This window comes from Salmo salar, chromosome ssa19, assembly GCF_905237065.1.
Source record: "Salmo salar chromosome ssa19, Ssal_v3.1, whole genome shotgun sequence".
Lineage (NCBI taxonomy): Eukaryota > Metazoa > Chordata > Actinopteri > Salmoniformes > Salmonidae > Salmo > Salmo salar.
In genome coordinates, this window is record NC_059460.1 from 14,378,753 (window position 1) to 14,395,010 (window position 16,258).

The window sequence follows — 16,258 nt, forward strand, 5'->3', positions numbered from 1 at the left end:
ACCACCGTGAAGCATGGGTGTGATGAGGAGGTGTGATGGCATCGGAGTGCTTTGCTGGTGACACTGTCTGTGATTTATTTAGAATTCAGGGCACACTTAACCAGCATGGCTACCACAGCATTCTGCAGCGATACGCCATCCGATCTGGTTTGCGCTTAGTAGGACTATCATTTGTTTTTCAACAGGACAATGACCCAACACACTTCCAGGCTGTGTAAGGGCTATTTGACCAAGAAGGAGAGTGATGGAGTGCTGCATCAGGTGACCTGGCCTCCACAATCACCCGACCTCAACCCAATTGAGATGGTTTGGGATAAATTGGACAGCATAGTGAAGGAAAAGCAGCAAACAAGTGGTCAGCCTATGGGGGAACTACTTCAAGACTGTTAAAAAAGCACTCAGGTGAAGCTGTTTGAGAGAATGCCAAGAGTGTGCAAAGCTGTCATCAAGGCCAAGAGTAAATATATTTTGATTTGTTTAATACTTTTTTGGTTACTACATTATTCCATATGTCTTATTTCACAGTTTGATGTCTTAACTAGTATTCTATAATGTAGAACATAGTAAAAATAAAGAAAAACCCTTGAATGAGTAGGTGTGTCCAAACTTTTGACTAGTACTGTATGTCTAAGTGTTTAATTCATTGTGGGAAAACTACACTGAACAAAAACATAAAATGCACTTGTTATTAAGATTTTACTGAGTTACAGATCATAAAAGGAAATCAGTCAATTGAAATACATTAATTGACTCTGAATACAGATATACATCTGCTGGTCACAGATACTGTAAGTAAAAAAAAGGTAGGGGGTGGATCAAAAACCAGTCAGTATCTGTTTTTTGTGTATCATGCAGCACAACACATCTCCTTCGCATAGAGTTGATCAGGCTGTTGATTGTGGCCTGTGGAATGTTATCCCACTCCTCTTCAATGGCTGTGAGAAGTTGCTGAATATTGGCGAGAACTGGAACACACTCAATGGGTGACATGTCTGGTGAGTATCCTTGCGACATGGGGCTGTGCATTATCATGCTGAAACATGAGGTGATGGCGGCGGATGAATGACACGACAATGGGCCTCATGATCCTGTTATGGTAACTCTGTGCACTCAAATTGCCATCGCAATTGTGTTTGTTGTCCGTAGCTTATTTCAGCCCATACCATAACCCCACCGCCAACATGGGGTACTATGTTCACAACATCAGTAAAACGCTCGCCCATACTACGCCATACATGCTGTCTGCCATCTGCTCTGTACAATTCAAACTGGTATTCATCCAGTGTGCCAGTGGCCATCGAAGGTAATCATTTGCCCACTGAAGTTTGTTACGATGCTAAACTGCAGTCAGGTCAAGACCCATGTGAGGAGGCTGGTGGCTGGTCTCAGATGATCCCGCAGACGAAGAAGCCAGATGTGGAGTTCCTGGGCTAGCGCGGTTACACATGGTCTGCGGTTGTGAGATCGGTTGGAAGTACTGCCATACTCTCTAAAACATCGTTGGAGATGGCTTATGGTAGAGAAATTAACATTAAATTCTATGACAACAACTCTGGTGGAGATTCCTGCAGTCAGCATGCCTATTGCACATCCCCTCAAAACTTGAGACATCTGTGGCACTGTGTTGTGACAAAACTGCACATTTTAGAGTGGCCTTTTATTTTCCCCAGCACAAGGTGCACCTGTGTAATGACCATGCTGTTTAATCAGCTTCTTGATATGCCAGACCTGTCAGGTTGATGGATTATCTTGGTAAAGGAGAAATGCAACAAATGTGTGCACAACATTTGTGAGAAATAAGCTTTTTGTGTGTATGAAAAATTTGGGGATCTTTTATTTTAGCTTAGGAAACATGCCTTTACATATATTTTTCAGTATAAATGAAATCTTTAAAAAAAGAAACAATTTAGTTGGAGCTGTCACTGCTTGTTCTATTGGCTGCAGTGTTTACCTGTTTTGCTGGCTTTGGAGACCAAAGGTAGGAAATCCTTTGAGGTGTAAAAGCCTTGGTCGATCGACAGCTCCTCAAATATTTTATGTCTGTTAGCCTGTGGAAGACCTGGTGACAAAACGACACAGAAGTAAAGCAACGTAGTTGAGAATAGTTTTATAGCAACAAATTAAAAATTGGCACAGACAGAATTATGTAAATTCCTGAAAGTTTAAAGCCCTTACAGAAAAAACACATGACTTTAATGTGATCACATATGATATTATGTGAAGTTAATGTGATAACATGTGACAGCATGTAAAAGCAACATGTGATAACATGAAACTACACATGTGAAAACATGATCTCATTCGAAATAAATGTGACAACATGGGGATGGAAAATGTCAACATTTTTCACGTGAAAACGCAATTACACATGTGAGAGTTAGATTTTCACATACGAAAAACTTTCACATGTGAATCTGCAATTCCATATGCGAGGTGAAAATATGTTATTCTCCTCAACATAATGAACTCTAAATGTAACACTTTTTTGGGAATGAAATTATATGGGGGTTTTAAAGTAAGTGGTACGCTGTTCCGATAAAATTGTGTCAAACAAATCTTTAACCAATGACAATATGATTCCATTTGACATTGTCACTTAGCACGGACTTTTCAAAATGACCCCAGCTGGGATTTGAACTCAACCGCTCATCTTTCTGCTGTTCTGACTATACTGTCATCATTGATTTCCTTTACTTATTTCCGCAATTTGAGGGTTTTCTGTGTAGTTGTCGAATGTTGGTGGGGAATATTATTCTGTTTTAATGTTACCCCTGAATCACTGTGATGAATATACATGTGTATTTTTAACAAAGTTGATATTTACTTTACTTAAGTCCAACTATTCTTTTCTCTCACTCCTCGTCTACTGGTGACACTTTCTACAATCCTATGGAAGACAGAGCTCTCTATTTATTTATTTTTTATTTTAAACTTTAGTTAAGAACAAATTCTTATTTACAATGACGGCCTACACCGGCCAAACACGGGCGACGCTGGGCCAATTGTCTCCGCCCTGTGGGACTCCCAATCACGGCCGATTGTGATACAGCCTGGACTTGAACCAGGGTGTCTGTATTGAGAGGCAGTGCCGTAGACCGCTGCGCCACATGGGAGCCCCGCTACTGTCATGTCAATCCAGTGAAAAACTACACTGGACTGAAATGGTTTTGTATTGGTTCCATTGTGTTGAGTACTGAGTTCTAAACCTTGACCTACAATTATCACTGTGATATATTTTACAGGGACAATACTTTAATCTATGCCTTAGAAATACCTGACAAAGCCTCTATTTTACCACAAGCAATCTTGTCACATTGATATGAACAAGGCTCAGATCTAACACAATAGTAGAAACTGAGACTTGCTGGCTGCGTTTAAACATATATTTTCCCACTAATTGGTCTTTTGACGAATCAGATCAGCTCTTTTGTCCAAAATTGGGCAAAATAACAGAATTGGGCTGCTTGTGTAAATGCAGCCACTGAGAAGAATTGGAAAGTTACACACTCTGAAATAATATAGCAATAACCTTTTTGGTGCAATATTGTAACATTAACTATATCAGTATGTTGGTATATATTTATATTAACCAACTTGTTAAAATGCATGGCTCCTAATGGGGATATTACTGTATATCACGGCTGAGGGCTCATTAAATATGGATATGAATTGCTGAGTAATGGTGACTGGGAGGGTAAATTGTGACACATAGCAGAGTAGTTTTATAACAGTGTTTAAAAATGTAAGGTTACAGTATATGAAACAATGGGCACATTCCACTAAGAAAGACAAGTGAGTAGTGTCCCTCATTTCTAGGAGAAGGCTTTTATGTTAAAACATTTGGGGCAGCCAATTCTGCAGCAGTAGTAATCCAAAGAAATTAGACTCTGGGAACTGCTCGAATACTACAAACATACAGTATCTCTATAAAAAGTTAAACTACAGAAATAAAACATATTTGGATTAACAGTATATGTGGCAAACAAACAAAATAGCATTTGTGATCAACACAAACAAAATACTATAGCACCATTATTGAAACCACTATATGCAGCTAAACAACAACAGGGACGTGAAGTTACAGGACATTACCTTTAAACCTATTCATCTGGGTTTAAACTGACCCTCTCCAAACCCCTCCCTGCAGTGTTACTCTACCTGACTATACAGTCCTTTTTGTAAGTATTCAGACCCCTTGACGTTTTCCAATACTTAACAGCCATATTCTAAAATGTATTTCAAAAAATAATAATTCTCAGCAATCTATACACAATACCCCATAAGGACAAATTAAAAACAGGTTTGTAGAACATTTACATAAGTATTCAGACCTTAACTCAGTACTTTGTTGAAGCAACTTTGGCAGCGATTACAGCCTCAAGTCTTCTTGGGCACACCTGTATTTGGGGAGTTTCTCCCATTCTTCTCTGCAGATCCTCTCAAGCTCCGTCAGGTTGGATGGGGATCAGTCGCTGACAGCTATTTTTAGGTCTCTCCAGAAATGTTAGATCGGGTTCAAGTCCGGACTCTGGCTGGGCCACTCAATAGAAATTCAGAGACTTGTCCCGAAACCACTCCTGCATTGACTTGGCTGTCTGCTTAGGGTCGTTGTCCTATTGGAAGGTGAACCTTCGCCCCAGTCTGAGGTCCTGAGTGCTCTGGAGCATGCTTTCATCAAGGATCTCTCTGTACATTGCTACGTTCATCTTTCCCTCGATCCTGACTAGAGGTCGACCGATTATGATTTTTCAATGCCGATACCGATTATTGGAGGACCAAAAACCCTGCTACCGATTAATCGGCCGATTTAAAAAAAATATATATATTTTTTTTTTTATATGTATTTATAATAATGATAATTGCAACAATACAGAATGAACACTTATTTTAACTTAATATAATACATCAATAAAATCAATTTAGCCTGAAATAAATAATGAAACAGGTTCAATTTGGTTTAAATAATGCAAAACAAAATGTTGGAGAAGAAAGTAAAAGTGCAATATGTGCCATGTAAAAAAGCTAAGGTTTAAGTTCCTTGCTCAGAACATGGGAACATATGAAAGCTGGTGGTTCCTTTTAACATGAGTCTTCAATATTCCCAGGTAAATTTTAGGTTGTAGTTATTATAGGAATTATAGGACTATTTCTCTCTATACGATTTGTATTTCATATACCTTTGACTATTGGATGTTCTTATAGGCACTTTAGTATTGCCAGTGTAACAGTATAGCTTCCGTCCCTCTCCTCGCTCCTACCTGGGCTTGAACCAGGAACACATCGACAACAGCCACCCTCGAAGCACCGTTACCCATGTAGAGCAAGGGGAACCACTACTCCAAGTCTCAGAGCGTGTGACGTTTGAAACGCTATTAGCGCGCACCCGGCTAACTAGCTAGCCATTTCACATCGGTTACACCAGCCTAATCTTGGGAGTTGACAGGCTTGAAGGGGTGGGTATAATTTGTGGAATGTTCCAACAGGAATCTGTTCCAAAAAACGTAAAGTAAAAGGTTGCCAACCAACAACGCATACAAAGTAGCAACGCATACAAACCTAGCTAACTAGCTGCCGAATAGGCATCAACTCACCACGTAGCTTATTCTTAATGTTTGTCTATAGGCAACCAGAGTGAGGACAGACATTTTTCGGAATAAACGTGATGAGTGAAAAACGCAATGAAATAGACCACTCACTACCCGGTATCTTATTCTGCCGCTATACAACTTTGTATGCGTTGTTTTTTGGCAACCTTGTTATTTACGAAGTTTTTGGAATAGATTCCTGTTGGAACGTTCCACAAATTATACCCACCCGGTTTGAAGTCATAAACAGCTTTTAACACTGCTGCTGGCAAAACACAGGAAAGTGCTGTCTGAATGAATGCTTACGAGTTATGTTATGTCAATGTTATGTCAATGTTATGTCATAATTACGTAAAATTCTGGCAAATTAGTTCGCAACGAGCCAGGCGGCCCAAACTGTTGCATATACCCTGACTCTGCGTGCAATGAACGCTAGAGATGTGACAATTTCATGTTAGCAGGCAATATTAACTAAATATGCAGGTTTAAAAATATATACTTGTTTATTGATTTTAAAGAAAGGCATTGATGTTTATGGTTAGGTACATTGGTGCAACGACAGTGCTATTTTCGCAAATGCGCTTGTTAAATCAACACCCGTTTGGCGAAAGAGGCTATGATTCAATGATAAATTAACAGGCACCGCATCGATTATATGCAACGCAGGACACGTTAGATAAACTAGTAATATCATCAACCATGTGTAGTTAATTAGTGATTATGTTAAGATTGATAGTTTTTTTATAAGATAAGTTTAATGCTAGCTAGCAACTTACCTTGGCTTCTTGCTGCCCTTGCGTAACAGGTAGTCAGCCTGCCATGCAGGCTCATCGTGTGTTGGGTTGGATTAGTAACCGGAAGGTTGCAAAAACAAATCCCCGAATCCCCCCTAAACAAGGCAGTTAACCCCCGTTCCTAGGCCGTCATTGAAAATAAGAATGTGTTCTTAATCTGACATGCCTAGTTAAATAAAGGTGTAAAAAAAAAAAAAAAAAAAAATGCCCCCCCCCAAAAAATAACTAAAAAATCAAAAAAATCGGTGGCCAAAAATACTGATTACCGATTGTTATGAAAACTTGAAATCTGCCCTAATTAATCGGCCATTCCGATTAATCGGTCGACCTCTAATCCTGACTAGTCTCCCAGTCCATGCCGCTGAAAAACATGCCCACAGCATGATGCTGCCACCACCATGCTTCACCGTAGGGATGGTGCCCAAATTCCTCCAGATGTGACGCTTGGTATTAAGGCCAAAGAGTTGTTTCTCATGGTCAGAGAGTCCTTCAGGTGCCTTTTGTCAAACTTCAAGCAAGCTGTCATGTGCCTTCTCTGAGGAGTGCTGGAGTGCTACAGAGATGGTTGCCCTTCTGGAAGATTCTCCCATCTCCACTGAAAGAGTGACCATCGGGTTCTTGGTCACCTCCCTGGCCCTTCTCCCCCATTTGCTCAGTTAGGGAGAGTCTTGGTGGTTCCAAACTTCTTCTATTGAAGTATGATGGAGGCCACCGTTTCCTTGGGGACCTTCAACGCTGCAAAAATGTTTTGGCACCCTTCCCCAGATCTGTGCCTCAACACAATCCTGTCTCGGGGCTCTACGGACATGACTGACCCACCGCCAAACCGGTCATGCTGGAGGATCTTGCAGGCAGCAGAACGTTCTCCACGGCGTCTCCAGACTCTGTCACATGTGCTCAGTGTGAACCTGCTTTCATCTGTGAAGAGCACAGGGCGCCAGTGGCGAATTTGCCAATCTTGGTGTTCTCTGGCAAATGCCAAACGTCCTGCACGGTGTTGGGCTGTAAGCACAACCCCCACCTGTGGATGTCGGGCCCTCATACCACCCTCATGGAGTCTGTTTCTGACCGTTTGAGCAGACACATGCACATTTGTGGCCTGCTGGAGGTCATTTTGCAGGGCTCTGGCAGTGCTCCTCCTGCTCCTCCTTGCACAAAGGCGGAGGTAGCGGTCCTGCTGCTGCGTTGTTGCCCTCCTACGGCCTCCTCCACGTCTCCTGATGTACTGGCCTGTCTCCTGGTAGCGCCTCCATGCTCTGGACACTACGCTGACAGACACAGCAAACCTTCTTGCCACAGCTCGCATTGATGTGCCATCCTGGATGAGCTGCACTACCTGAGCCACTTGTGTGGGTTGTAGACTCCGTCTCATGCTACCACTAGAGTGAAAGCACTGCCAGCATTCAAAAGTGACCAAAACATCAGCCGTGGTCTGTGGTCCCCACCTGCAGAACCACTGCTTTATTGGGGGTGTCTTGCTAATTGCCTATAATTTCCACCTGTTGTCTATTCCATTTGCACAACAGCATGTGAAATTTATTGTCAATCAGTGTTGCTTCCTAAGTGGACAGTTTGATTTCACAGAAGTGTGATTGACTTGGAGTTACATTGTGTTGTTTAAGTGTTCCCTTTATTTTTTTGAGCAGTATACATTTGCTAAAATTTCTAAAAACCTATTTTCACTTTGTCATTATGGGGTTTGTGTGTAGATTGATGATCTGAATACTTTTCAAATGCACTGTATAGTCATCATTAGTATTCAATACCAAATCAAAGCACGTGAACAAAAAACCCTTGCAGTAGACGATCATGACAAAGTGGATTGTAAGTAATGTGGCTCCATTTGCCATGTATTTCATCTAATTTCCCTTCTCCTCTATCGGTTTCTCTCTTACTCTCTCACTCCCTCGGCAGGCCATCCATGTACAGTGGAGTGAACCCTACCCCTTTTTTCATATTAAGAATATGATATAGAATACATCCTCTGTTGCAGATGTTTTTCATTCGCCGCCGGGGCCTCCTCTCATTAATCAAACCTTATCAGTTGCCATCCGACTAGAGAAAGAGAAAAAGAGGGACAGAGAGAGGGGGACACAGAGGGAGAGAGAGAGCATGAGACAGAAAGTGAGAGGGAGGTGGAGAGAGAGATAGAGAGGGAGATGGAGAGAAAGAAAAATACAAAAAAGGAAGGGACAAGGGGGAGAAGGAGGAGTAGGAGGAGGGGAGTGCACATTCACTCCCTGACCTCGTTCACCCTTATGATGATCAAGCACCGAGGACAGATTGTTAAATAATGCAGCGGCACACTAAGTACATTAAGATTTAACATAAATCAAGACCTCTGAAGCCATAACTGCCCTCTGTACTGGGATCCATTAACCTTGTCACTGGGAGAAAGGGACACATCCAGAGGGAGAATATGGACACCTCCGCCACACCTTATGGAAGCCACTGGTACTCACATAGATAAGCCTTATGCTGGACTCATAGTGAGACATAATAATTCACACGCAGTAAAGGGTACCATTTCAAAAGATAAATTGGTAGTGCTACACATTTGTTGTGGAAGAGATGAGTTTCTATATAAATATATACATTCAATCAATTGTTATTAATTATGTCAAGTTTTCCTTCTGGTGCGAATTCATTGACACAACTTGACGTTGACTTTCTGATCGAAAATCAGCCCCGATCGGCATCGTCCTGTCTACTATCCAACAACATCAGCTATTGATTTTCCAATGTTTTAAAATCAAAAGCTGTCTTTAAAAATGATCAGAACCCTTTTAAACCATTCAAAACTACTTCTATCACTTTCCCTGCTTGTTCTTTGCTTTACATCAACTTATTTCTTCCACCCCTCTTTTCAAGATGTGCCAATCCAATCAATGGACGGTCCGTTCATCTGTCCTTCCAGCCTTTCAGAAATATGCGGAAACAGCTGCTGTCTTTAAAAACACCAAAGAAGGGATGGAATTTTCCGTACACCACAGAAATCAAAGGAGAACCAAGACAATTGAGCCTCACCACCACAGATCACATTGTAGAGCGGAGGATAAAGGGTTAATCCACTGTTTAAACCAAATGAACCTTTGAGCTGGCTTCCTAAGCTTATAGCTCAGAAACAATGCCCTTATCTCTCTCCCTCAACCTGCCTTCCGTTCAGCATACTGCCAGCGAAAAATTAGCATGTCAATCATGTCGGAGGATGACATTTAAAAAGCCTGTAAAGGACTAGTATGAAATCACAGAAATTAATTGCAAACACACTTCCGCTTGAATTTTTCATAGGGAATTGAAATTCCTTTACATCCCTTTGTGAGGAAAAGGAGAAAAAAAAATGGTTTTAAATAAACGACTCTCCGTAATTAGGGAGTCCACTATCAAATGACTCTGAGCATTTTGAAACAATGAATTATAGGAGTCTTTTTTATTCTGTCTTAGTTCAGTAAAACCAAACAAACAGACAGACAGACAGACAGCTTCAAGGAACGTTTGAGTTCCCCAGATCCACACAGCTACAAGATAGCTACATTTATTTGCCTGCTATAGAAAAAATAAAAACAATATTATTACTCCCTTAACGCGTTTCTTTCATTTTGGCATATATTTGTTTCTGCAGAAGAAGTCTTCAGTTAAGGCAAGTCATCACTATGTAACGGAGTGCTTCTTTGATTCTAATGAGAAACGGGAGCATTTGAATGAAGCTCAGCCAGAAAGATAACAGGTTCATAGAGGTATTAAGTGTTTGAGAAAGACAGAGAGAGTTAACATTTAATGTTAAACTCTCTGTCTTTCTCAAACACTGCAACAACTGACGTACAGCCACAGAAGAAAGTAAATCCTCCACCAATTGTTTCAACATTCCATAAACTAATGGACCAGCTAGACTCTGAAAGGTACAAATAGACAAGCAAATGAGACTGAAATAGCAAAAGGAGACCAGACCGTCTATTTTGAAAGGTTGTAGCAGATATTCAATTGATTCTACAGGTCACGGGTCACGATGGATTTCATTTGCAGATATATGAGTGGGTAAAAGAGGGAGAGCACAGACTGTAAAAAGCCCTCGGACCCTGACGAGGGAGTGTGTGTGTGTGTGCGTACCTGCGCACATTTATGCGTGCGTGTCGGGGCGTGTGTGCGGGCTTGAGTGTGTCTGTGTGCGTGTGAGGGTTGACATCAGGTTAGCATTCCGTGCCAGTGGTGAGGTGTATCGCTAAAGAGTATTCCGGGTCAGCGAATCAGAGCTCTGGGATAACCCAGCAGGGGGGACTCTGGGTAGATATTTGATGGGGGCACGTGGCATGCTCGGTGGCGCCCCAGCGGGCCTCACAACGGGCACTGTTAGTTTACCATGCTGGGACACAGTATCGCACACAGAAATAACAAATGACAAGTGAATGAGGCTGACGCTGTGAGGCGGGTTAAAGCAGGACCTCTGAAAGAGCAGCCAGCTCACAGAGGACGCATCCCAAATGGCACCGTATTTCTTATATATTGCACTACTTATTACCAGATCCCTACGGGCCACTGAGTGTCACATTATTACAGAAATTGACTGCTGTGGTACCAAAGGCTCTCCCCCCCGGTTGACTTCATTAGTGCACCCGGTACCACAAAACGTTTTGCGACGGAAAACAGAAATAAGCTATTCTTATTGGACAAGTTCATGTAGTCACTCCATGCATCAGTCAGTTTTCTTCTATTTGGTGGCCAATGAATACAACCCACATCATCTTTACATTTGCTCAAACATATTGGTATGAGAGTACATATGTACAGAGAGAGGGTGGAAAAGACAAGAAGAAAAGGAATAAATGAATAACCAACCAATGCCGATGAAGACAGCTTTGTAACCTTCATCTCTCAGAGAGAGCAGAGTCATCCCGTCCTGGCCCAGGGCTTTCTCACACACCACCTGAAACAATATACAACACAACTCATTAGTTATAATGGGAGCACCAGCTCTAAGAACATTTCAACGGATAATCTATTGTATAATTATAATAAATGTTGTACGTAAAATGCTTGATGATCAAAAACCCTAAGTTCTAACACTTGGCTTAACACTCCGGTTGGATGAGCATCTCTGTTAATGAGTTGTACCAACAATCAAAATGACCTAACTTGGGACGCTATTCACTCTTTATGTGATTATAAGTCTTCTTCAAATTCTTCACTTCTACTATTTATCTTTTCACAGAACAGAACAGAGCAGGACGAATCACATAGACATGTAAATGCCTCACCTCTAACTACTCCCCTCACTCCACTCCCTCCAATCTTTTCAGCAACCAAATCTGTTTCCTGGTTTAAAATGAATCATGAGCAGGTGCTGTCTGGTCTGGTCTGGTCTGGTCTGCAGTGGCTGGCTAGCTCGCCGTGGTAAGGACTATCGATTGCCCTTTCTCACCACTGTGGCATTCAAGCAACAGACAGACAGACAAGCTAGAGCATCGCCCCAAGTTGCAGCCGGTGCCGGAGACACACGGTCTCAGCAGCCTGGAGCCTGCCCGGCCTGATGCAGCTTTTAATTGTTCTTTATTAATGTGCCTGACATTTGGGCTGCTGATCTTCTCCCAGACCTGTCGCCTGTGCTAGTCTCTGATGTAAACGAGGAAGGGGACAGGGGAATGGAGGGAGAGAGAGAGAGAGGAGAGAGGGGACAGGGGGAGATGGAGAGAGAGTGGGAGGGGAGGTGGGGGACTCATTACCTTGATGCCCAAATCCATCATCAGCTCCACCTCGAAGTGCACTACCTCATATGGCAGCCTGAACTGAGGGATCTCCGCAGAGCTGTGAGAGAGAGAGAGAGAGAGAGAGAGAGAGAGGAAGAATGAACGTGACTGGGAGATGGAGAAGGGGAAGGAGGAGCAGGACTAAAAGGAGGAGGATGAGGCGGATGAGGAGGAGGATGAAGAAGAGGGATGACAGAGAAAGGACTCTCAGAGGAATATGAAAAGTTAGGCGTGAGGAAGAAAAAATAGATAGACACAGGGAAGAGGATTCTCTATACTGTTGCAACACCAACTCCTTTTTCTTATTTTCATTTGATGATTTGGGTTTGTATTCACTTTTTCTACTTTCTCTGGATCAGAATTATCCTGCTTCTATGTCCAACCTCTCCCTGAACCAACCTCAAATTATTAATTTTATTCCCTGTTGTCCCTCGAAGTACGTGAAACCCACTGTGGACATTTGCAGGACTCCTAGGAGAAGTCAAAAAACGTCTGCTAAATGACTAAAATGTAAAATGTACTAAAGGCCTGGGTAGGTAATTGGTAACCCAATCCAAACTCAGGCATTTGAAAGATGAATATTCACAATTACCAAAACTCTCATTAGCAGCTGTGACCTTATACAATGTTCTTTATATTGATCCAGCAGACCCATGATCAACAATGCCCTTTAGTGGTAAATGCCCCACACAAAAGGACATGAATTTAGATGAATTACAGATGCATATCCGCAAGCGTTGACAAGGAGCCACAGATCTGGCTTTAAGTTACACCACTGACTAATTGCTGCCCAGGAAGCGAATGAATACAAAAGTAGGATCTTAATTTGATCACTCTTTTGTTGCTGAGAATTTGAATTGAAGATGAGCATTGTCATTTACATAAATTCACTGAAAACCCTCACTAACACACGGTATATTGTGACAATATATACTGAGTATACCAAACATTAAGAACACGTTCCTAATATTGAGTTCCTAATTTGCCCTTATGAAGGCCCAGGTTGGGGTCAAAGTCCTAGTCCTATTAAACAAACACTTTGGGAGCATTATTGGATTACATTTTTGTTATTTTGTTATGTTACTAGCCATTGAAAAAAAAAAAAAGATGTTGAAGTTTTACCTCAGTCCGCCGATCCACTTCTGTTTTTCGAATATGGTGATGTCATCGTAGCCAAGGCGAGCCAGGAAGGAAGCACAGCTGATGCTGGCCGGGCCACAGCCAATCAGAGCGATCTTGGAGTGGAAGCTGTTAGGCATCTGGTCTGGAGGAGGGAGAGCTGGGTTCCTCACTTGAGGAATGCCCATCTTACTAAAGATCTGAGGTGATAACAGACACATGAGGGAGTTTGGTTTACGTACTTGCTTGATTGCTTGCTTACTTAGACCATTCAATTCCTTGTGGAATATACAGGGCATTCAGAAAGTATTCAGACCCCTTGACTTTTTCCACATTTTGTGACGTTACAACCTTACTCTAAAATTGATTAAATTTACTATTTTCCTCGTCAATCTACACAGAATACCCCATAATGACAAAGCGAAAACAGGTATCTTGAAATTTTAGCAAATTTAGAACGAACAAAAAACGTATTTACATAAGTATTCAGACCCTTTGCTATGAAACAGTTACTTGAGCTCAGGTGCATCCTGTTTCCATTGATCATCCTTGAGATGTTTCTACAACTTGATTGGAGTCCACCTGTGGTAAATTAAATTGATTGGACATGATTTTAAAAGGCACACACCTCTCTATATAAGGTCCCAGAGTTGACAGTGCATGTCAGATCAAAAACCAAACCATGAGGTTGAAGGAATTGTCCGTAGAGCTCCGAGACAGGACTGTGTCGAGGCACAGATCTGGGGAAGGGTACCAAAACTGCTGCATTGAAGGTCCCCAAGAACACTGTGGTCTCCATCATTTTTAAATGGAAGAAGTTTGGAACCACCAAGACTCTTCCTGGAGCTGGCCTCCAAACCAAACTGAGCAATCAGGGGAGAAGGGCCTTTGTCAGAGAGGTGACCAAGAATCCATGGTCACTCTGACAGAGCTCCAGAGTTCCTCTGTGGATATGGGAAAACCTTCTAGAAGGACAACCATCAATGCAGCACTCCACCAATCAGGCCTTTATGGTAGAGTGGCCAGACGGAAGCCACTCCTCAATAAAAGGCACATGACAACCCGCTTGGAGTTTTCCAAAAGTCACCTAAAGGACTCTCAGACCATGAGAAACAAGATTCAGTGGTTTGATAACTCTGTACCGGTACCCCCTGTATGTAGCCTCGTTATTGTTATGTAATTTTCTTGTGTTACTTTTAGATTTTCTTTTTTTCACTTTAGTTTACTTAGTAAATATTTTCTTAACTCTATTTCTTGAACTGCATTGTTGGTTAAGGGCTTGTAAGTAAACATTTCACCATAAAGTCTACACCTGTTGTATTCTTGGCATGTGACAAATAAAATTGGATTTGATTATGATTTGATGAAACCAAGATTGAATTGTTTGGCCTGAATGCCAAGCGTCACGTCTGGAAGAAGCCTGGTACCATCCGTATGGTGAAGCATGGTGGTGGCAGCATCATGCTGTGGGGATGTTTTTTAGTGGCATGGACTAGGAGACTAGTCAGCATCAAGGGAAAGATAAATGGACCAAAGTACAGAGCGATCCTTGATGAAAACCTGCTCCAGAGCACTCAGGACCTCAGACTGGGGCGAAGGTGGCTTTGGGACAAGTCTCTGAATGTCCTTGAGTGGCCCAGCCAGAGCACGGACTTGAACCCGATCTAACATCTCTAGAGAGACGTGAATGAAAGTAGCTGTGCAGCAATGTTCCCCATCCAACTTGACAGAGCTTGAGTGGATCTGCCAAGAAGTACGGGACAAACTCCCCAAATTCAGGTGTGCCAAGCTTGTAACGTCATACCCAAAAAGACTTGAGGCTGTAATCTCTGCAAAATATTCTTCACCAAAGTACTGAGTAAAGGGTCTGAATACTTCTGTAAATGTATATTTAAAATAAAAAAAAATGGCTTTTGCTTTGTCATTATGGGGTATCGTGTGTAGATTGAAAAAAACACAATTTAATTAATTTTAGAATAAGACTGGAACGTAACAAAATGTGGAAAAAGCCAAGGGGTCTAAATACTTTCCGAATGTACTGTAGGTCATCATTAATGAACCACAACCAGTTCCAAATCCTTTCGTCCTGTGTCATTTGTTCTACTCATTCATGCTTGGTTTATCCCCATCCAGTACTAGCAATGTCTGCCAATGCCTGTCTAGACTGACTGACTGTATGGCAGGCGTGTTCCTTTATCCTGGCCATGCTAAAATCAGGCAAAGTGTTCGATTGCACATACAAAACGGTTCAAAACTCCAATCAAATTAGAACATGGTCTGCCCAACTAAAAGCCATCTCTGGGACTACACCACACTGGCTGTTAAATAACTAGCCCTAGAGTCATCTACTAAAATAATATGGAGAGAAAACAACATTAATCAGATAGCTTCTGTAGCGCACCATGTTCACTGATGATTTTCAAGACAAATATAGACTACTGCAACACAAACAGTTGAAAGAGAATGTTGTAGCAGCAACATATCCATAATTAGGGGTGAAATGAGAGTGAGGATACTTTGTCTCCTTAATAAGATGATCTAGATCAATACATGAAGCCTCGAATTGTTACTGCAATATTATGCCTGAGCTATAGGTGATATTCATTTAGTTATTCATGTGTTTCATGAACTGTGAAGCCCAAATTGCTGCATGACAATGCATTTTTAATAGTGCTTAAGAGCAGTTCCGAGGCCTTGTTATTCAAAACACCCATCTCTGTTTTTCTAATTCTTCTCACACTCTAATTGAACACTAATTGAACACCAAACTACTTGTGACAAACTGCTGCGACGCTAGCTTTGCTTCACATCTTATATGTGTGGGTAGCACTGGGTACAATAAGCACACAGCACACGCATACAGAAGCATCAATCAAAAGCATCATCCAGCATCAATGGATGAAACATGACTCCCCTGCCCAGTGCTTATCATCATAACAAACTGGACACATCAATACTGCTTTCACAAGACAACTCCCCTCTGGTCTGTCTGAACTACTGAGAGTTAACAGTAACACTG

General features: G+C 41.8%; 1 protein-coding gene across 5 annotated transcripts in view; it reads right to left on the bottom strand.

The window, feature by feature from the left end:
• LOC106578501 (dihydropyrimidine dehydrogenase [NADP(+)]) overlaps positions 1-16,258 on the bottom strand; it is a 208,077-nt gene that overhangs the window by 123,651 nt on the left and 68,168 nt on the right. For all 5 annotated transcript variants that reach the window (XR_001322469.2, XM_045702118.1, XM_014157375.2 and 2 more), the window contains exons 6-9: positions 13,243-13,439; positions 12,097-12,178; positions 11,213-11,300; positions 1,952-2,059 (exon numbers count right to left, since the gene is read on the bottom strand). Coding sequence is in view for 4 of the 5 variants with exons in the window: in XM_045702118.1 (XP_045558074.1) it covers positions 1,952-2,059; positions 11,213-11,300; positions 12,097-12,178; positions 13,243-13,439 (475 nt within the window). In the remaining variant the exon portion in view is untranslated. The remainder of the gene's footprint in view (positions 1-1,951; positions 2,060-11,212; positions 11,301-12,096; positions 12,179-13,242; positions 13,440-16,258) is intronic.